The following is a 22,378-nucleotide window of genomic DNA, read 5'->3' as shown; positions in this document are numbered from 1 at the left end:
TTTGTATGTTAGATGTATGTATGTATGTATGTATGTATGTATGTATGTATGTATGTATGTATGTATGTATGTATGTATGTATGTATGTATGTATGTATGTATATGTGTGTGTGTATGTATGTATGTATGTATGTATGTATGTATGTATGTATGTATGCATGTATGTATGTATGCGTGCGTGCGTGCGTGTGTGTGTGTGTGTGTATGTATGTATGTATGTATGTATGTTTGTATGTATGTATGTATGTATGTATGTATGTATGTAATGTGTGTGTGCACGCATGTATGTTTATGTGTCTCTTCCATGATATGCTTACATAGTCCTTCTATTGTTTAAAGAGTACTAATGTGAACCCTTATTTTGACATCACTGTAATAGTAACAAGTACCAGCTATGCGAACGAGTAATATACAGAATGTTTCTTCTTGACCACTATTAGGATGGTGATTCTTACATTTGCAAATGGACAGTCCACTCCTAAAAGGAGAAATTTTATAGCACTTGTAGGGAGCAATTGAGCCATAATTTACAAATGAAAAATATGCTCTTTTAAAAAAGGCAACTTAAATTTGAAAATGGAAGCTTCAAACCCTGTGAAAACAAGTGTTTGTTCTTGGCCACTTGTGAGATGAGAGCATAGTTTCAGCGGTTTGAAGTCGCAGTGTCTTTTGAGCGGATGGGCGCATTAAGTCTTGATTTTTTTGTATTGAGCCCTCAGCACCCAATTGCACTCAAAGTAACAGTTTACGCCCTTGCGGCATGTCCTGTTCTTTATAACTAACATCAGGTACTGAGGCGTATCCCAAATACCACAGCAATGAGGAAAATTGACAAAAACAACCTCTCTTTGGCTTATATTGATCTGTGTAGAGCTCTGTGGCTGAAGATGCATGGCAGAGTGTTGTACATTTCATGGACACAAACTTGGAAAAGGGTCATGCATGAAGCCTTGCTATGTATGTTAAAGGGGTGACTAAGCGATTTTCTCTCTGAGTTGGCTACAAACATTAGATATTGAAACTGTTGCACAGAGAGTACAGAGATCTCGATAGGAACACAGGGTATTTGAAAAGGAATACACCTGACAGGCTGAAATGGAATGGCCTTTGATGTGAGGTTAGGCTCTTAGAAAGAGAGCTGCCTGCATGGTAGAGTATCAGTTAACAGAAGGACCATCAGGAACCACTCAGTAGGTATTTACAACCATTTAGAAAGTAGCAGCAAAGTTGATACTCACTCATTACTCAGAGAAACCACCAAACAAGTATTGAAGAACCATCTAGACAGAAGCACCAAAGCAGCTACCCACTTTTCAGGATTCCCCTCCAAAATCCCATTCCTTAGCAAACTCTCCCAAATGAAAATTTCATTAATTGAGACAACCTCACCTTTATTAGCACATATTATATCATAGGGACCTACATGTTGGGGAGGAAGAGGGGTGTTGCCGAAGCGCATTGTGTCCGATTTGACCCCAAGCTTTCTTGGACAGGTACGACCCCTGGATCAGACTACGACTCACCAAAGATATTGTGGACCATGGCAACCTAAAAGTTCCAGTTGGCGATGACGGGACTCACCTTAGGCTTAATAAAACAGATACTTTCCAAGATTTCAACAGTCCATGTCATTCCACAATCAAGTGGTACTCTAACAGGCCAGTGAGATTCATGTGGTGCTAGATTTGGCCCTCCCCATCTCCTGGATGCATTGGAAACGTTGACACAGAGGGGCTCATGTCGGGTGTTTGCAGAGCCAGTGGCTATCCTTTGGACCCTCCCAAACTAGATCAATCCTGTTGGCCTTAAATATATACATCCGAACCACTGTCAGACCACATACCCCCTTTCAATGTGCGGCTGCATAGGAAGATACCAAGGAAGTATGTATGGCAGACTGCAGGGGCAAGGTAGAAGCGGAGCTGCACCAGTGAGGAGACAATCCCTGTTTAACCATCAGGTCGAGACCACAACCAGACACAGGATGTCGGAGATAAACGTCGAACTTTATTACGACTGGTACAAGACTAACACAACTACAACATGGCGATGCGGAGAGAAAGAGGGAGACGCATGCGCATAACAACTAAGTAAAGAGTAAAGAGCCGACGCAAGAGGGCGACATAACAATGCAACAACACATAGTGGCGTGACCACTTTTTCTCTACAAAACAAATCCGCACGCCTGAAAGAAAAATAAAGAAAGAAACTACAAACTACGGTCAACTGCCTCAAGACACAAGGGGGGAACGCGTAGAACTTTGCCGCAAAACAACTCAAAGTCAAGGGTCAAGTCACTAAGTGTCATGAGAGCTTGTATTTGTGTGAAGATCATCTGTACAGTCCTTGGCATCATTGGAGGTGTCAAGAAAGGGACTGCAACCTGAAAGTGGTCATGGAACATTGTCGTTACAGGCTGGCTCTGATGAGGAAGGAGGTGGATCTGTCCTCTCCATTATGAGAAATTCCACAGTCCTTACAAAGCAGGTTGCCAAGCGTTGAAAGGGTCCCCTTGCCGCTCGTCAGGCTGAAGATGAATGTCACAAAAGTCCAGAAGATGTGCTCCGGTACGCGGTGGATTGAAATCCATAGTGAAGAAGTACGGTTTGCCAGATATGGTCCACTGATGTTGACTTTCTGACTATTGTGTTACGAGAGATGATGGGGCAATAGTTAGCGATTGACCCAGCATGAGTTCAATGGCCTTGACCTTTTGTAGTGTTGTACGACGTGAAGCAGCAGGGGTGTCTTCGTCATCGTCGTCGCTAATCCTCTAAGAGGAGAAGACTTGGTTTTGGCTTTCCAAGTGGTGCTCTCTCCCAAGAACAGTGCAAAGTGTAGCTGAGATTTTGGAGCCAGCTTTCTGACTTACTCATGCACCACTGCCTTAGAGCGCGGAGGTGGTTCGCCATGTCGAGTGTAGCTTGAGAGTGTCCGAACGTCCGTGATACCCGTAATATTATAGTTACTGACTGGTTGTCCACCTATACATGAAGTCTTGACGGCTGTTGGTATGGGAAAGATCGGTTCGAAAAGCTTCATATTTCGTAAATGGCGTGTAGGTCCGTAAATCACTGCCACCACACCAGTGAGGAGACAATCTCCGTTTAACCATCAGGTCAAGACCACAACCAGACACAGGATTTCGGAGATAAACCTCGAACTTTATTACGACTGGTACAAGACTAACACAACTACAACATGGCGATGTTGAGAGATAGAGAGAGGGAAACGCATGCGCATAACAACTAAGTAAAGAGTAAAGAGCCGACATGAGAGAGCGACATAACAAAGCAACAACACATAGTGGCGCTGCACAACCCTATCAAATTGATCAGACACATGACTTGTAAGTAGGTCTCGGCAAAGGGATTTTCTACCAAGCACACAGGATTGGAGCAGCAAGGCCATTTGGTCATGCTTCAGCTCCTTCAGACATTGCAACATTGCGCTGCTATTAGGCAACAAAATACCTGGTCAAGATCCAAAATGACACATTCTTGACCTTCAAATGGAAGGCCAGCAATATATCTATCACTACCTCTGCTGGCACACATCGTTGTAAGACTTATATCCTTCCGAGACATATCTGGTAAGATGAAGGGCAGAATCGAGTGCAAGTGCACTGCAAATTTTTCTGGTTTGCCGGCCAGCTAAATTCAAGCCAAAAATAAACTGGCTTGTTTGTCAGTAAACGGATTGTTTCGAGTTGTGAATTTTGGCTTATATTTGGCTTTCTGGCATGCCAAGTCTGGTTTCTGTGCATGCCAGTTTGGTTTTGATACGGCATATATACATGCCAAGTAGAGATCACTTCAGCTTGCCAGTAAGCCAGTTAGCACTGAACAATGGTTTACAGGCAATCCACTCTTATCTGAACTAGGCTTGCTAGCAAGCCATGTTTTAGATACTGTGGCTTGCCCATATACCAGATAATGCTGAACAGTGGCTTATTTGTAAACCAATACCACACTTCTCTGGCTCAACAGTAAGCCAATTCTGGTTCCATCTGGTTTGAAGATAAGCTAATATTACTGCAATGTGTCTTACAAACAAACCAATTTCTGACTAATTATGGTTTATAAGCAAGCCACTATAAGGATTCCTCTGGTTTACCAACAAGCCATTACAAGCTGGCTTGCAGACATGCCACTCTAGGGCTTTCGTATGGCTTGCTGACAAACCAGTTCAATATAGGCCATATTGCCGGGGGGTGGGGGGAGGGAGGGCGAAGGTGGGGAGGGATAATTATTTCTGACCATCCTTCAAATTGAAATTGGATTTCTTCAAATTTTTCAGACACAGGGGAGGATTATCATACCATGGAATGGCCTATTGAGTCCTCTATGTGATGGAGCTACACAAAACAGGACTGTAAAATATCTGAAACACAAACAACACTGAAATAGTTAGAAATCCTGCATGCAAGCTACATTAAAAACAACAACAACAATCATCAAAATTAATTTCAGATAAACATTTATTGCAATTTACAAGAAATGAAACATTAATTGTTGCAACATAATTAAATCTGATACTTACAAGGGTATACTCCCTGAAAATGACATTCTTATGAATGCTACTTGTAAGATCATACTGATAACATAATTTGATGTTCTAAAGTTTACCTCATGCATCTGATGCAAAATGGCTAGCTGTTTCACCGGGAAATCCCCTGCGCATTACAGACCACTCAAAATTGTCAGCACATTGAGTTCACATCCCAGCTTTGTCAAGCCTGAAGTACTCTACAAATTGACAAGTTCCTTTCAGACATCTGATGTAATTAAACTTTGAAACCCTAGATAACTAAGCAAACCAAGCATAGCATTGTCTCTTTCCATGCTGCAGAATATTACACCTTCAAGAAACAACACAAGCTGCTTGCTCCTTCATAGACGAGCATACCTAAACAGGGCTGCTGCTTTGCATCTCTTCCTCGGAGTTTTCCAGTATCCTGGAATATAAAGATGTAAACATTTAAAATTTGAGGCACAAGATTAGATCATGGTAAAACACTCAGTGCCAAGCTACTAGTACAATGAGGGCAAGGCCTATCCTATAGGACAGACTGAATCCTTTAGGACGTCAGTAGGGTACCAGTAGGGCAAGGCTTGCCCTATAGGGCAATATCATAACCTGTACGGCACTTACCTATGCACTATAGGGCACTTTATTCCCTATAGGGCATTTACCCATGCCCTATAGGGCAATATTATACCTGTAGGACACTTACCCATCCTCTATAGGGCAATATTACACCCTGTAGGGCACTTACCCATGCCCTATAGGGCACTTTTATTTCCTATAGGGCACTTAATTACCATTGCCCTATAAAGCACTTTATTCCCTATAAAGCATTTTCCCCTGCCTTATAGGGCTCCTAAACATACCTCATGGAAGACAATGTTTCGCCGTATTAGCCACTGAAACATGTTACATAAAGCAGTAATTTACACAATGGGCCCCCTACACTCTTTCTGTGTAGCAATTACTTGACCTATAGAGCACTATTATGCCCTGCAGGGCGCATACAAGTTACATACATACTTTTCACAAAAAAGTATAGAAAGTAGTCAGTAACATATCATACGCTTCTTTTTAATCTACATGCACAAAACTAGACTAAGTTTTAATATTCATTCTTTCCTGTTTCTCCACCATCTTTGTCATGAAACTGTATTCTACACTTTATAAGTCCTCAATAAGATGCTCCTAAAGCCCAGAATGCATTTGGGGCTCCAAATGCATTCTGGGGCTCCAATGCATTATGGGTAGGCATTATCAAAGCAATATGGCCGCCAGTGAAAAGACACAAGGCAGTTCCAGCTCTAAAAAGACTGTGTAGCAACATAACCAGGTGTTTGACAGCTTGTATTCTCTGCATTATGGCAAGGTTATATAGGATAGATTATCATATGTCAATGTTTTGCTTTGGAAGACTGAATAGGTACATATACAGTCAAGTTCACAACGATCCTTTGTCTACATGCCTGTTCAATGAATAGACATTGTGTAACTTGTACATGTAGCTTGTTGACCATTGCATTTCAGTCCAAATACAATATAAACAGGCGTGCAGTTTAAAGGCAAGGTTGTTGTGTTGTTAGGGATACGATTTTATACAAATTATCAATAATGCATTGATATTTACGTGAGACCATGGAGGTAAAAGAAAAGACCTCCTTGGAGAGACAAAAAACCTATGAAACAAAGGGTTTTCACTGTGTCACATAACAGAACAGGACATGGGTATATAAGTAAATTTTTTGCTCACATTCGCCACCATGTAGCCTGAATTCTTTCTATGCTGGTGACTAGACCTCGTTTGGCTATTGAATTGCTAAAATATGGTACTGAAAATTGAATGCTTTGTGTCATCAGTTGGATACTTGACAATGCAGCATCTACTGAACCTCTAACACCTCACTCTAACAAAAGTCAAGATATGAGTTTTACCCAATAAGATAGCAAGTCAAAATATGCCTGAAAGCCAGATCTTAATGTCAATGTGTAGTATACTTGTGCAGTTTCAGCTATAAGAGTCAATTTGAATTGTTACATACAGTTTTGCATAATATTTTGTGTATCTCAATAACTTGTCATTTTTGTGACTTTAGAAATAAAATTTCTTTGTATAAAGATACTAGGTTTTGTATTCAGTGATGTTTTAAGACATTTTCAGGTTTGTAAATAGTATTGCTTCAAGAATACTTAATAAACAAATAAAAAACACCCACAACATAACATACATGTAGCAGCCTTTAAGACCCAATAGAATTCATCTTCTTTTGGGCAGTGCTAGTGTCCCATAGGTACGCTAATAACGGAGGTAGTGTCTATTAGGGTGGCCCTACAGGGAAGACTGCTGATGTATTTTAGGGCGGCCCTATATGGACCCTGCTGGTGTCTTACAGGGCGGCCCTATAGGGACCCCTCTAGTGCCCTTTAGGGCACCCTTATAGGGACCCCTCTAGTGCCCTATTGGGCGGCCTTATAGGGACCCCTCTAGTGCCGTATAGGGCGGCCCTATAGGGACCCCTCTGGCGCCCTATTGGGCGGCCCTATAGGGACCCCTCTAGTGCCCTATAGGGCGGCCTATAGGGAACACTGCCAAAATACTATAAGACCGTCCTATAGGGCAGTCCTATATGATTTCCCAATAGGGTCCAATAGGGGTTTTTTGTCAATGATGATAATAGATTCCTTTTCACAGACGATGATGCGGTCATCTTCACGGCCTCCTGAGCTGGCGAAAATGAGTGGGTAAAGACAGCCGACAGAGCATACACGAGAACATAGATGCAGATTTTTTTGATGATTGTGCCATGTCAAAAGATGTGAAGAAGCAGAGCGACCAGGAGCAAGTCAACTTTGAATATGTCAGTTTGGTGCCCTCATGAAATTGTCATGGATATTCCATGTAAGCTGATACACGAGACAAAATTGACATGATGCTGTAACTACTGCATATTAATATAACAGTATGCACTTTCAAATAGTTTCCTTGCAGTGTGCTTGGATTGGGGGCAATAGTAACAGGTTTTATTGAGTTTTTCTTAGGTACGATGAGAGAGAGTGTGTGCCTTATGCCATGCTGTTAATTATCAGTAAGCTTAGGGTTCTTTTGTTTTGTGTGAGTGAGTTGGGTTTCAATGGCAAAGTACATGGTCGACAGCGAAATGCGTAGACATCGAAAGTGATACAAAAGTCACCTAAATCAATGGACCAGAGATTCTACCTTTCGTGCATGTACAGTTGAAGTGTTATGCCCTTTGCTGGCGATAGTTTTCAGAGAATCGGGTAAGAACTGAACATTTCCCACCCTCTTCAAAAGTTCAGGACCATAAGAACACTGTCTGGATAGCGAGACTCTGTTATATGTCAAGTGTATTAGATCCAGAATTTTCTGTGTGAGAAGAGTTCGCTTGAAAAGGGCACAACGAGCGTGCACTTTTACAAATTGAGAGGAGAGAACAAACGATTGCAGAAGGACTGTGAGACAAGTCTATTGTGAAAGTAATGATCTGTAGGGTTGATAGGAAGAAACTGACCATCGTTTGTTCAGATCTGCATCAATGTGTGATGTGGAATTTTCCATGAGTGATGTCATTGCCTCGTGATACAGAACGTCGAGGGAACGTCACTGGGTCTGAACAACGATCAGTCGCGGTTATCAAAACTGGAAGGAATTTCTCTTGGCTACTGCCAGGACTGTAGAGAATTTCTGTAAAGTTATGCGCTTTTTTAAAGTTTGTGTGTGAATAACTTGAACGAACAGTTCAATTCAATTATTCACTTCATAGAGTTTACAAGTTCTGAGTGTAATTTACACCCTATACCAAGTGTACTGTAATCAGTGTATCCGTATAGTACCAAGGGGAAAGTGATGAGTGTATGTCATATTTCTGTGTTTGTACTTTTCAACATCAGAGAGTAATCATTACCCGGGTGTATTTACACATGTATTTTGGGAGATTGTATCTGTTGCAACATGTTGATGAGGGTTGGGTTCTCAGAGGTTACAGCGCCCTCTAGTGATGAGATACTTTAAAGTCTGTTGACAGAGTATATGTGAGATTGAACATTTAGTTGAAATTTATTTTTTGTTCATTAAATTATTTTGTTACATTAAGTTCTCCTGGTGTTTGTCATGTGTTGCTCCTTAGACAGTAGCCCAGACTGTCTATGCCAACGCTGTATCTACTATTCAGAGGCCCTTTGAAAGAAATTGTTTTGCTCCGTTTCTTGCATGCAACTATAGCCGGGTTTGACCAACAACAGGTGACAGAAATGGCGCCCAATGTTGGACCTTGACACAGTGCAAACATTTAGTTTTCTCAAAGAAAATGGGATGCAGACATTAATCGCCTACTCTGTTCATCTTATTTGAAGCCACTTTTGTATTTGTAACTAATTAACAAATGCGTTCAAGAATCTGATGACTATCTTGTCGATTGGCATTCATAATCAAAATGGCATATTTGATTTGTGCAACAATTTCAAGTGAATGATACTGAACATCATGAAACGATAAATAACAATGTTTTTGATATCTGATCTTTGATCACCTGATACACTGTTAATCTTCTGACAGCCTAAAGACGATGAACCAATTGCAAAACGCCTACGCAGAGCCGAAAATAATATAATCTTACCTCAGCAAGAGAGCGAGGAGGATACTTACGAAGAGATGGTAAGCATTATATTTTTATAAATGCTAATTTACGGTAAAATTGTAAAATGAAAAGGCAATTTTAATTCACCCCTGTTCACCCTGGAAGACATCACTCTGTGGGTTTCCATCAATATATATGCTATGGTGGACAGCTGTCTTATAGTTTATTTGTCTCTGTCTGTCTGTCTGTCTGTCTGTCTGTCTGTCTCTGTATGTATGTATGTATGTATGTATGTATGTATGTATGTATGTATGTATGTATGTATGTATGTATGTTAGATGCATGTATGTTTGTATGTTAGATGTATGTATGTATGTTTGTATTTATGTATGTATGTATATATGTATGTATGTATGTATGTATGTATGTATGGATGTATGTATGTATGTATGTATATGTGTGTGTGTATGTATGCATGTATGTATGTATGCGTGCGTGCGTGCGTTGTGTGTGTGTGTGTGTGTATGTATGTATGTATGTTGTTGTATGTTTGTATGTATGTATGTATGTATGTAGTATGTATGTATGTATGTAAGTATATATGTATGTATGTATGTATGTATGTAATGTGTGTGTGCACGCATGTATGTTTATGTGTCTCTTCCATGATATGCTTACATAGTCCTTCTATTGTTTAAAGAGTACTAATGTGAACCCTTATTTTGACATCACTGTAATAGTAACAAGTACCAGCTATGCGAACGAGTAATATACAGAATGTTTCTTCTTGACCACTATTAGGATGGTGATTCTTACATTGCAAATGGACAGTCCACTCCTAAAAGGAGAAATTTTATAGCACTTGTAGGGAGCAATTGAGCCATAATTTACAAATGAAAAATATGCTCTTTTAAAAAGGCAACTTAAATTTGAAAATGGAAGCTTCAAACCCTGTGAAAACAAGTGTTTGTTCTTGGCCACTTGTGAGATGAGAGCATAGTTTCAGCGGTTTGAAGTCGCAGTGTCTTTTGAGCGGATGGGCGCATTAAGTCTTGATTTTTTTGTATTGAGCCCTCAGCACCCAAATTGCACTCAAAGTAACAGTTTACGCCCTTGCGGCATGTCCTGTTCTTTATAACTAACATCAGGTACTGAGGCGTATCCCAAATACCACAGCAATGAGGAAAATTGACAAAAACAACCTCTCTTTGGCTTATATTGATCTGTGTAGAGCTCTGTGGCTGAAGATGCATGGCAGAGTGTTGTACATTTCATGGACACAAACTTGGAAAAGGGTCATGCATGAAGCCTTGCTATGTATGTTAAAGGGGTGACTAAGCGATTTTCTCTCTGAGTTGGCTACAAACATTAGATATTGAAACTGTTGCACAGAGAGTACAGAGATCTCGATAGGAACACAGGGTATTTGAAAAGGAATACACCTGACAGGCTGAAATGGAATGGCCTTTGATGTGAGGTTAGGCTCTTAGAAAGAGAGCTGCCTGCATGGTAGAGTATCAGTTAACAGAAGGACCATCAGGAACCACTCAGTAGGTATTGAACAACCATTTAGAAAGTAGCAGCAAAGTTGATACTCACTCATTACTCAGAGAAACCACCAAACAAGTATTGAAGAACCATCTAGACAGAAGCACCAAAGCAGCTACCCACTTTTCAGGATTCCCCTCCAAAATCCCATTCCTTAGCGAACTCTCCCAAATGAAAATTTCATTAATTGAGACAACCTCACCTTTATTAGCACATATTATATCATAGGGACCTACATGTTGGGGAGGAAGAGGGGTGTTGCCGAAGCGCATTGTGTCCGATTTGACCCCAAGCTTTCTTGGACAGGTACGACCCCTGGATCAGACTACGACTCACCAAAGATATTGTGGACCATGGCAACCTAAAAGTTCCAGTTGGCGATGACGGGACTCACCTTAGGCTTAATAAAACAGATACTTTCCAAGATTTTCAACAGTCCATGTCATTCCACAATCAAGTGGTACTCTAACAGGCCAGTGAGATTCATGTGGTGCTAGATTTGGCCCTCCCCATCTCCTGGATGCATTGGAAACGTTGACACAGAGGGGCTCATGTCGGGTGTTTGCAGAGCCAGTTGGCTATCCTTTGGACCCTCCCAAACAGATCAATCCTGTTGGCCTTAAATATATACATCCGAACCACTGTCAGACCACATACCCCTTTTCAATGTGCGGCTGCATAGGAAGATACCAAGGAAGTATGTATGGCAGACTGCAGGGGCAAGGTAGAAGCGGAGTTGCACCAGTGAGGAGACAATCCCCGTTTAACCATCAGGTCAAGACCACAACCAGACACAGGATGTCGGAGATAAACGTCGAACTTTATTACGACTGGTACAAGACTAACACAACTACAACATGGCGATGCGGAGAGAGAGAGGGAGACGCATGCGCATAACAACTAAGTAAAGAGTAAAGAGCCGACGCGAGAGGGCGACAAAACAAAGCAACAACACATAGTGGCGTGACCACTTTTTTCTCTACATAACAAGTCCGCAAGCCTGAAAGAAAAATAAAGAAAGAAACTACAAACTACGGTCAACTGCCTCAAGACACAAGGGGGGAACGCGTAGAACTTTGCCGCAAAACAACTTAAAAGTCAAGAGTCAAGTCACTTAAGTGTCATTGGAGCTTGTATTTGCGTGAAGATCATCTGTACAGTCCCTGGCATCATTGGAGGTGTCAAGAAAGCGACTGCAACCTGGAAGTGCAAGTGGTCATGGAACATTGTCGTTACAGGCTGGCTCTGATGAAGAAAGAGGTGGAACTGTCCTCTCCATTATGAGAAATGCCACAGTCCTTACGAAGCAGGTTGCCAAGCGTTGAAAGGGTCCCCTTGCCGCTCGTCAGGCTGAAGATGAATGTCACAAAAGTCCAGAAGATGTGCTCCGGTATGCGGTGGATTGAAATCCATAGTGAAGACGTACGGTTTGCCAGATATGGTCCACTGATGTTGACTTTCTGACTATTGTGTTACGAGAGATGATGGGGCAATAGTTAGCGATCTGACCCAGCATGAGTCTAATGGCCTTGACATTTTGTAGTGTTGTACGACGTGAAGCAGCAGGGGTGTCTTCGTCATCGTCGTCGCTAAATCCTCTAAGAGGAGAAGACTTGGTTTTGGCTTTCCAAGTGGTGCTCTCTCCCAAGAACAGTGCAAGGTGTAGCTGAGATTTTGGTGCCAGCTTTCTGACTTACTCATGCACCACTGCCTTAGAGCGCGGAGGTGGTTCGCCATGTCGAGTGTAGCTTGAGAGTGTCCGAACGTCCGTGATACCCAGTAATATTATAGTTACTGACTGGTTGTCCACCTATACATGAAGTCTTGACGGCTGTTGGTACGGGAAAGATCGGTTCGAAAAGCTTCATTATTTCGTAAATGGCGTGTAGGTCCGTAAATCGCTGCCCCACACCAGTGAGGAGACAATCTCCGTTTAACCATCAGGTCAAGACCACAACCAGACACAGGATTCCGGAGATAAACCTCGAACTTTATTACGACTGGTACAAGACTAACACAACTACAACATGGCGAGTTGAGAGAAGAGAGAGGAAACGCATGCGCATAACAACTAAGTAAAGAGTAAAGAGCCGACATGAGAGAGCGACATAACAAAGCAACAACACATAGTGGCGCTGCACAACCCTATCAAATTGATCAGACACATGACTTGTAAGTAGGTCTCGGCAAAGGGATTTTCTACCAAGCACACAGGATTGGAGCAGCAAGGCCATTTGGTCATGCTTCAGCTCCTTCAGACATTGCAACATTGCGCTGCTATTAGGCAACAAAATACCTGGTCAAGATCCAAAATGACACATTCTTGACCTTCAAATGGAAGGCCAGCAATATATCTATCACTACCTCTGCTGGCTGCCAATTTGATAGGTCAGCCATTGTGCACACATCGTTGTAAGACTTATATCCTTCCGAGACATATCTGGTAAGATGAAGGGCAGAATCGAGTGCAAGTGCACTGCAAATTTTCTGGTTTGCCGGCCAGCTAAATTCAAGCCAAAATAAACTGGCTTGTTTGTCAGTAAACGGATTGTTTCGAGTTGTGAATTTTGGCTTATATGTGGCTTTCTGGCATGCCAAGTCTGGTTTCTGTGCATGCCAGTTTGGGTTTTGATACGGCATATATACATGCCAAGTAGAGATCACTTCAGCTTGCCAGTAAGCCAGTTAGCACTGAACAATGGTTTACAGGCAATCCACTCTTATCTGAACTAGGCTTGCTAGCAAGCCATGTTTTAGATACTGTGGCTTGCCCATATACCAGATAATGCTGAACAGTGGCTTATTTGTAAACCAATACCACACTCTCTGGCTCAACAGTAAGCCAATTCTGGTTCCATCTGGTTTGAAGATAAGCTAATATTACTGCAATGTGTCTTACAAACAAACCAATTTCTGACTAATTATGGTTTATAAGCAAGCCACTATAAGGATTCCTCTGGTTTACCAACAAGCCATTACAAGCTGGCTTGCAGACATGCCACTCTAGGGCTTTCGTATGGCTTGCTGACAAACCAGTTCAATATAGGCCATATTGCCGGGGGGTGGGGGAGGGAGGGCGAAGGTGGGGAGGGATAATTATTTCTGACCATCCTTCAAATTGAAATTGGATTTCTTCAAATTTTTCAGACACAGGGGAGGATTATCATACCATGGAATGGCCTATTGGGTCCTCTATGTGATGGAGCTACACAAAACAGGACTGTAAAATATCTGAAACACAAACAACACCTGAAATAGTTAGAAATCCTGCATGCAAGCTACATTAAAAAACAACAACAACAATCATCAAAATTAATTTCAGATAAACATTTATTGCAATTTACAAGAAATGAAACATTAATTGTTGCAACATAATTAAATCTGATACTTACAAGGGTATACTCCCTGAAAATGACATTCTTATGAATGCTACTTGTAAGATCATACTGATAACACAATTTGATGTTCTAAAGTTTACCTCATGCATCTGATGCAAAATGGCTAGCTGTTTCACCGGGAAATCCCCTGCGCATTACAGACCACTCAAAATTGTCAGCACATTTAGTTCACATCCCAGCTTTGTCAAGCCTGAAGTACTCTACAAATTGACAAGTTCCTTTCAGACATCTGATGTAATTAAACTTTGAAACCCTAGATAACTAAGCAAACCAAGCATAACATTGTCTCTTTCCATGCTGCAGAATATAACACCTTCAAGAAACAACACAAACTGCTTGCTCCTTCATAGACAAGCATACCTAAACAGGGCTGTTGCTTTGCATCTCTTCCTCGGAGTTTTCCAGTATCCTGGAATATAAAAGATGTAAACATTTAAAATTTGAGGCACAAGATTAGATCATGGTAAAACACTCAGTGCCAAGCTACTAGTACAATGAGGGCAAGGCCTATCTACTGGTATGTTTAGGGAATTTGTGCAAGTATATTGGAATGTTCATTGGCAGCATTCTAAATTACAGTCATGTTCTTAAACACATATTTGACTGAAGGTACACTTATCAAATCTTTCTTGGTGCACCAATAATCTGACATGACTACTCAGGGTAAAGTCTCTTAGCATGAAAAAGATAGCTCTTACAAGTTATTGACAATGTCATAGGCCTTGCTGCATCACTGCACTGGCAAAAATGTGTAAAACGATGGTTTGAATGTCATGATAATGAATTTCAAATCCAGAATATCAAAATGAATATATTACAAGGCAAGATATATTAGAGTCACAGTGCAATGTGCTTTTGAGACTTGCAAAGATGTTGGAAAGACTTTGAGAAAGCATTTTATCACTCTGGCTATGCAACAGCAATCATTGATGATATACTTCACATGTATATAGTTTGAAATAAGTAAATGAGGCTCCATTAACTGTAACTTTTGGCTACTTCTTCAGTATTTCACTACTGTTTATCATCTACAGTTTCTTGGCCTACTTTCCTCAGCATAATGCCAAGTATTATGTTTCTAAATACAGCCTGTATTTTTATCATTTTTATAATTGACAAATAAATTTTTGTCCACCCCTAAATGAAATTTCAACAATAACAATGCTACATGTACATACTGTAATGAGTAGCTAAACATTGAGAGTTTCATCATGCTTCAATGACTTGAATGGGAAACTGCAGTTGATAAGCAGAACAAAAATGCTGGCAGAAAGCCCCCAAGTTGTGCTAATTGAGATCAGAACAACAGAACTAAGCGGTAGAGTTGACTTTTCAGATCCTCAGATTCAGATCCTCAATCCTCAGATTCAGATCCTCAGATCTCAGACCTCAGATCCTATAACTTCAGACGCAGATTCATAATTAAAATTTTACAATTTTCAAAGTTCGATGTAATATACTGATAAATAAAATATAATTTACATTTGAAAAGGCTTTAGAAATTATTTTATTTCTATCTTGAATCTTGAACTTAAAAACTTCGATCTCGGAATCAGAACGTCATCTGTCGAAGATAGGGTGCGCAATGATTCCACTTGTTATATGTCATCACGTGAACGTTCCTCATAGAGATAAACACACCCGTGCGCGATCGAAACTATCAAGGCCGCGACGATCATGTAAATGCTGGCTATCGACAGTCCGTATTTATGGAAGACCGGTCACGACATGCGACATGCGACCTGCGACTTCAAAACTGCGACCTGCGTCCTGCGAGTTTGAAACATACGACCTGCGACTTCGGCATTTAACAAGGTGTAGGCCTAACCTGCGACTTCACAACAGCGACCTGCGTCCTGCGTGTTTGTCAAACTGCGATATCAGTCTTGATTTGTTCGCACCATTGCTCTGAACACGAGCCTGAAAAACACGAGGGACACCATTGCACTATATTAAAAACAGCCGGTTTACCGCATTCTCGCGACCAGAGCATTATTTTCGCACCGCTGGCCTACGCAAAAATCGGCCAGCGAAAGAATTCAACCAGCGATAGAAGTGCATGAAGCTGTGACGGTAGAGAATTCCACAAACGAAGAGCACAAATTTATTTTCCTTCTTACGAAAGGCAAACCGATCTGAAATAATGCAATAGAAATAGGGTTTTAAACGTCTACATCAGTGTTTAATAGTTTCTGGAACTTTTCTGCCTACATGATCTAAAATATTATATACACACAAAAAATAATATGTACATATTATAGTATGTACATATTAGGCTTAAAGACTGAAAATAGGATTGTAGGAGGGTTTAATTATGTCCTGTTTTACAGTTTTAACTCGCGTTATTTATAAAGAACTTGAGTCGGTCTCTGGCTATTCATGGTTAGCAAATATGTTTGCACTTCTGTCAATATCAGTATTATTTTAACTGCTTTACTTTGCATATGTTATTTGTGTAGACAAATGTAGTCCGAAGTTAACCAGTAAGAATATTTTTATTTTTCCAACATTATTCGAACAAAAGTTGGATCAATTCGATTTTTTGACGAAAAGTAAAAATGAAATTAGACGAAAAGATGGCAACATCCGATGATCAATCACTGAGAATTGGAACAAAACTGGAAATGTTAGAAAATGAACGACAATAACTGAAAATTCTAATGTTTGCAATGACACTGACGCAGTTATGATACAGGGGGGACAACTGATGAATTAAACAGACAGCTAGATGGTTATACCACAGTGAAATGAGGATAAATACCAGAGATTTCTAAAAATCAAAAAGTTTGTCGATAACATAAGGAAAGAAGCGAGGTAAGGCAGACGAAGAATATCTAAAATAATTTGAAATTATAATATAAACATCTAAATGCCTATCACGTAGCATATGATTTTCCATGCATTAACACGGACTGTCAACATTTCCGTCGTAAAATTATCTCTCCAGATGAAAATGAGTGAACTGGTGTGTACATGAATTGAGTTTTGCCAGACTTTGGTGAACGATTTACCAAAGCGAAAGCAATGGCTTATTAATTGATCGATGTTGAACGTTAAATCTCCATGAATGTTACGTGTTTTTGTCGCATGTCGCAGTGTGAAGTCGCAGGTCGCAGTTTGACAAACACGCAGGTCGCTGTTGTGAAGTCGCAGGTTACACGTAGGTCTAAATGCCGAAGTCGCAGGTCGCATGTTTCAAACTCAGCGGGTCGCATGTCGCATGTCGTGACCGGTCTTCCATACGTATTTCACCATCGTTCGTAATATCTATGGAGAAGGAATATAACTAATCCATGTTGGAGGCCAGTGACCCCGGGCTAAATCTGAATCAGGGTCGGAAGAAGCAAGTTAGCTAATCTGTAATTGTAGACCCGTGTTCGTTGAAACTTGTTGAGCGAAAACGTTTATGTAGACTTTTATTGTTTTCATAACTGCCTTGTACATGTCATATACAAATTATTATTTTAAATATTGCAATCACACTGTTAATACGGGTATTGTAAAGGCTTGAAAATTCGAATCTGCATCTGAAGTTATAGGATCTGAAGTCTGAGATCTGAGGATCTGAATCTGAGGATCTGAGGATCTGCATCTGAGGATCTGAAAAGTCAACTCTACCGAACTAAGCCATAATCTACCAAGTAAACATATGATTCATGTGAATGAGGGTATGGTTGATGGTCATATCAGCCTTTTATCTTGAAATAAATTGACAAATGCATATTTGGCATGGCCATGTCCTTGTACAACATCCTAGACAGCTTTGACACTCTGTGTACCACTCATGTACCTGACAACACTGTAGCAGGGGTAATTTTATACACATCCCTGATATAGGAATGTGTGCTGTAGGTATGTGACATGCTAGCACTATATGCATGTACCAGAAGTGCTGATCACCTCCCTGTATCATGACCTGTGTTCAGCATTTGAGGCACAGTGATGAACACATCCACATATCAGCTGTGAAATTTTCAGCCCCTTTTTACCCTTGTCACATAAAAGCTTACCTCCCTGTACCAGCCTTATTGTAAACACACAGTGCAATTGTGCCTATGCAGATATTCATGTACCAGTTATATTGGAATTTCCCTATTACTGAACTGTACACATTGCTTCTACAAGGTTGATTTGGAAGAAAATTTTCAAGCTCATTTTTTCAAACCCATGTTACATGTACTATTTGCAAAACTATTGTACAGGACTGTTGACACACTAGGTACATGGATGTGAAATGCAGCTGTGCTACTTATTTTTCTGACTATACTACATGTATACTGAGGATATTATTTTAATAGCTGGTAGTCTCTGTAGCTTCTCAGAGCTGGTACAGGTATGTGCACATCCCTGAACCAGCCCTCAGAATGTAACAGGGCTGTGAGAGATTTCCAGTGTAGGGTTACACGGACATCGTTCTACTGAATCTGACAGAAATTATAAATCCAGCATGATGAAATTCCATCAGCTGTAGCCTTTGGCAATTTCCAAGTAGTTTTGTTGTGTGTATATACTGCAGTTTCTTGTTCTACTTCTTAAGGCATAATGAATGTCTAACATACATTATCAACCCAGTTCATATGTGTACAGCATGGTTATTGTTAAAAATCTAATTTCAGTCTGGAATAGAATTCATTTGTCAACAATAACAATGGTTGTTAAGCATGTACACAGTACATTATCAAGCAGAACACTGGTATTCAAGAGACTGTTATATAGCTATCAAAACTGCAGTTTGTACACACAACAATGAAGATTGAAAATTGCTAAAACCTACAGCAAATGTCAGAGCAAACTAGTCAGGGCACATTATGTGCCTTGACTAGTTTGTATTGAATCACAGTAACAATTTTTTTTCAACAAGAATACTTACGTCACAACTGTTACCATTTTTCCAACTGCAGTTTTTCCACCAAAGACACTCTTGAGAACCAAAAATGTTTGATGCCTGTTTAAAAATAAGGGAAATGGCTAATTATGTTTTGATACACCAGACTAAGATTCAATATCATAAACCAGGTGCAAGCAAGTGGCTCCCCTCATATGATTGACTTATAACAATAAAATGTTTAAACATTTCTGTCTGTTGTGTGACCACGACAAAGATAATATGTCACAGATATGTAATAACAGCTGAAATTTAAACAAAACCCAAAGTATTAGTGTAATATGTGGAAAGATGAGGAACATTCATGCCTGATGTAATTATTATCAATGCACATAACGATACTTGATCACCTTTTATATCCGCTCTTTGAATTCCATATCTGAGGGCAGAGTCTTCATTCTGCTTACACATTGTACTCAGAGAATCCATTGTTAATTTGTTGAGCTGAAGGCATTTTCTGTATCAAGTATGTTATGTCCTGGACAATCTGTTGAAAAAGAAACAAATAATTATCTATTACCAGTAAGTGGAAGTCAATAGTCACATTTGTACAGGAAGTTATTTGCTGAAAATGAATCAGTTTAACATTTACCCGTCTTGAGTGACAAGATGGCTCACAAAATTTGTGTAAGCAATGTTAAAGGACCCAAGTTCAAATCATGCTGTGGAAACATAAATTTGCCTTGAATAACAGAATCAACCATTACATCTTTTTGGCCAAAGGATTTGTGAGGTATGTGACTGTATTGAATCATCTAAGTTGCCAGTTTGAGGTTATATTATCAACATAAACAAGAATATCATCCGTGAAACAGTATGTTTGTTATTGAAAGAATGGCATGAGGATACCTGCAAATAAGCTGTGGCAAGTCAGTTTGCCTGAAAATCATACAGAAAGGTAGCGTGAAACAAATGTGCAGTTTTACTCACTTTTTCTGGTAAAATGGGCATCTCTTTACTGTGGCAATAGCTCTTGTTGCAGCTATTTGTTGGTGTCTCCGTCCTATACAATAATGACAAAGGGTTATTAAATGCAATTTTCCTGTAAACTGATGGATGACAAAATTTAAATGATTGCCATCTTTCCGTTCAGGATGGACAATGGCAAGGAGTTATTAAATGCACAGCGGACTACAGACGACGTACACCGGACAACGCATCCATGATCCACCTCTCAGAATAGCCCTGCGTACAGGTCTGTGTGTTCCCAGCGTTATAACTTATCCGTCACAGCCCTGCAACGGTCTATGGACACATAACTGGGGTCTCTGCAGTCCGGATGAGGACTGCAACGAAAACGCTGTCTTTTGGCCGAAATTCTGCTCTATCGGGGCAAAATCCTTTCCCTGCCTACCTTAACCTCCTTACTGACCCACGGAAAGATGCGATTAACTTCTCCTAACATCCAAAACCGCTCGTTTCTGAAACATAACGTACTCGACAAGTTGTTTACCCACGGGGATTGCCATTTTGAATCTCGCTGCAACAACCCAGTTATGCATAGACCGTTGCAGGGCTAGCTAGTGGTGGAGGCCGTATAACGCCGGAACACACATACCTGTACTCAGGGCTACTCTTAGAAAAGCTCCTCGTCGCCGACCCGCTGACACAGTGGAGCTAAGAAAACACATTTGATTATTCACCCAGCATGGACAATTTCGGGGAAACACATTCATTCGCGGTAGTGAAAAGCCATACAAACACGATAAACATACAAAAGGGACAAGCACACATCAGTTCAGCCTGATAAAATGAAATTGAAGGCTAATTTGTTACATCCTTGGCAATGATCATTGATAATGTCAATGAGTAGCAAGCAGTGCTATCAATATTTTCGCTGGTGCACCCGTCCATGGTGTAGCGGTATGTCGAAGGACAATGGCGAATAGTTGTGACAAGGAAATTTTCACTTTTTCCGACATTATTCAAACGCATGTATGTTACTAAAAAATGGTTCAAGCTAATCGATATGCTTTGAGGAAAAAACAAGCCCGGTTTAAATCAATAACTTTGCAAATCTTCCGCGGAATATGCAAAAACAAACTTACGTTTGATTTGTGGATGTTCATTCCAAGACGTCGGTTGCAACTTGCATCTGATCATGACCCGTGAATAGCTATCGTTGAGGTACATAACCAGTTCTTGCTTGCGAAGTAATTCTTCATCGGTGACGGAAGCCATTACTGTCGACTTGTGCCGGAGTACGGAATCGTAAGCGCTGATACGATCGTCAATAACGCCTCGGCTACGATGCGAAGGCCAGTGGAATTCGGAATTTTTGGCGCGCAGTGCAGTATCTGTGCCATGCCACACAGGAATTAATACGCAACTGCCTAAAGTGAAGGGATGGGGATTCCACTAGCCAGCGGTCCCTTTAAGAGTACGATCAATCAACAAGTACTATGATTCTTACATATGTCACGGATATATAATGTCTATAACGAAGTTTAAACATTGGCTTGGTGAATCATTTTGTGAAATTGAACATTTTAAAGTGTAATGTTACAAAGGGTGAAACGACGGTCAAAGGTTAAGGACTTCCTCCTTGTAGGTTGTTTTGGTAATTTGAACGACCGTCTGGATATCAGTTGCGTTTGCTATGGCTTGTGTATACTTTTGGCACATTCAGGGGCATAGAACATCCATTTAAAACATGTCCTTAATAATAAAATGCGTCAGACTTGTCCCAGGATCAAGGCTGTGGCCTGGCAAAAATTACGGATATGCCTACAATCCGGGCCTACAGAGAATAGCATTGATCGCGATTTCAGGTTTGCTACACGCGCGCATTCGGCCAAAGTTTGTTGTTGCATGCGTGACTCACGGTTGTGGTAGCATTAGTCTGAGCCATGAATTATTTTGGTTTTTACTTTCGTCGTTGTCTTGGAAAATGTTGACAATCCGACGTATAGGCCCTACATTTATTTTTGCATGTTAATGAAAGAAAAATGACGTCATTTGAGATCAACGCTTTTTATTGTCAATTAGGCTAATTCCTTCTTTTTGTTTTGATATTTATGTGCCCACAGACTTGAAGCAAGTCCATGTCTTTTGTTCAATTGAAAACTTCACAAAATCGTATCGCCCAAAATTAAAGCTAATCAATCTGTTGCACTGAATGCGCATGGTCCTCACTATCGTGCGAAAGGCCTGTCAAGTCGTGACGTGATGTAAAATTCTGGTTTAGAAATTAACCGATTAATTTCATAAACTTGAATGGTTTATACTCAAACCATGCCCACAAAGTTGCCACTTGTGGTTGGCTTAAAGATGAGCCAATGAATTTGTCGGTATATAAACAAACCAACGATGCCAGTGGCTCAAATTTAAACCGATAAATTATATTGTCACGGGCTTAAAAAGAAGCCATTCGGCTTAAATTTATACCATGACGGGCTTGATAATAAGCCACCAATGTATTGTATGAT

At 40.5% G+C, this 22,378-nt stretch overlaps 1 protein-coding gene across 6 annotated transcripts; it reads right to left on the bottom strand.

Moving 5' to 3' along the window:
- Positions 1-4,860: 4,860 nt before the first annotated feature.
- On the bottom strand, positions 4,861-21,404 carry LOC139127038 (uncharacterized). 6 transcript variants are annotated; one of them, XR_011550899.1, is made up of 5 exons: positions 20,999-21,398; positions 19,881-19,953; positions 19,301-19,437; positions 18,936-19,010; positions 4,863-4,957 (listed from the first exon to the last, which is right to left on the bottom strand). XR_011550899.1 is itself a non-coding variant. In XM_070692967.1 (4 exons), exons 1-4 carry the CDS (start codon positions 21,129-21,131, stop codon positions 4,909-4,911), a joined length of 330 nt encoding a protein of 109 aa, XP_070549068.1. In that variant the 5' UTR covers positions 21,132-21,400; the 3' UTR covers positions 4,863-4,908. The 6 variants fall into 6 exon arrangements, 2 of the variants coding, with proteins under 2 accessions (XP_070549068.1, XP_070549067.1); XR_011550897.1 differs by lacking the exon at positions 4,863-4,957 and adding an exon at positions 14,075-14,474; XR_011550898.1 differs by having other exon boundaries at positions 4,861-4,957; positions 18,936-19,437; positions 20,999-21,404.
- Between the last annotated feature and the right edge of the window lie 974 nt (positions 21,405-22,378).

This window comes from Ptychodera flava, unplaced genomic scaffold (assembly GCF_041260155.1).
Source record: "Ptychodera flava strain L36383 unplaced genomic scaffold, AS_Pfla_20210202 Scaffold_28__1_contigs__length_4768798_pilon, whole genome shotgun sequence".
Classification (NCBI taxonomy): Eukaryota; Metazoa; Hemichordata; class Enteropneusta; family Ptychoderidae; genus Ptychodera; species Ptychodera flava.
Note: the sequence above shows the minus strand (reverse complement) of the source record. Positions and strands in the feature narration are given on the sequence as shown.

Coding starts and splice junctions, on each gene's coding strand:
- LOC139127038 (XM_070692967.1), bottom strand. CDS start 21,131: ATGGCTTCCGTCACCGATGAAGAATTACTTCGCAAGCAAGAACTGGTT. Junction 19,954..20,998: donor TGAACATCCACAAATCAAAC/GTAAGTTTGTTT, acceptor ATTATTGTATAG/GACGGAGACACCAACAAATA. Junction 4,958..18,935: donor AAAATGGTAACAGTTGTGAC/GTAAGTATTCTT, acceptor TTTATATTCCAG/GATACTGGAAAACTCCGAGG.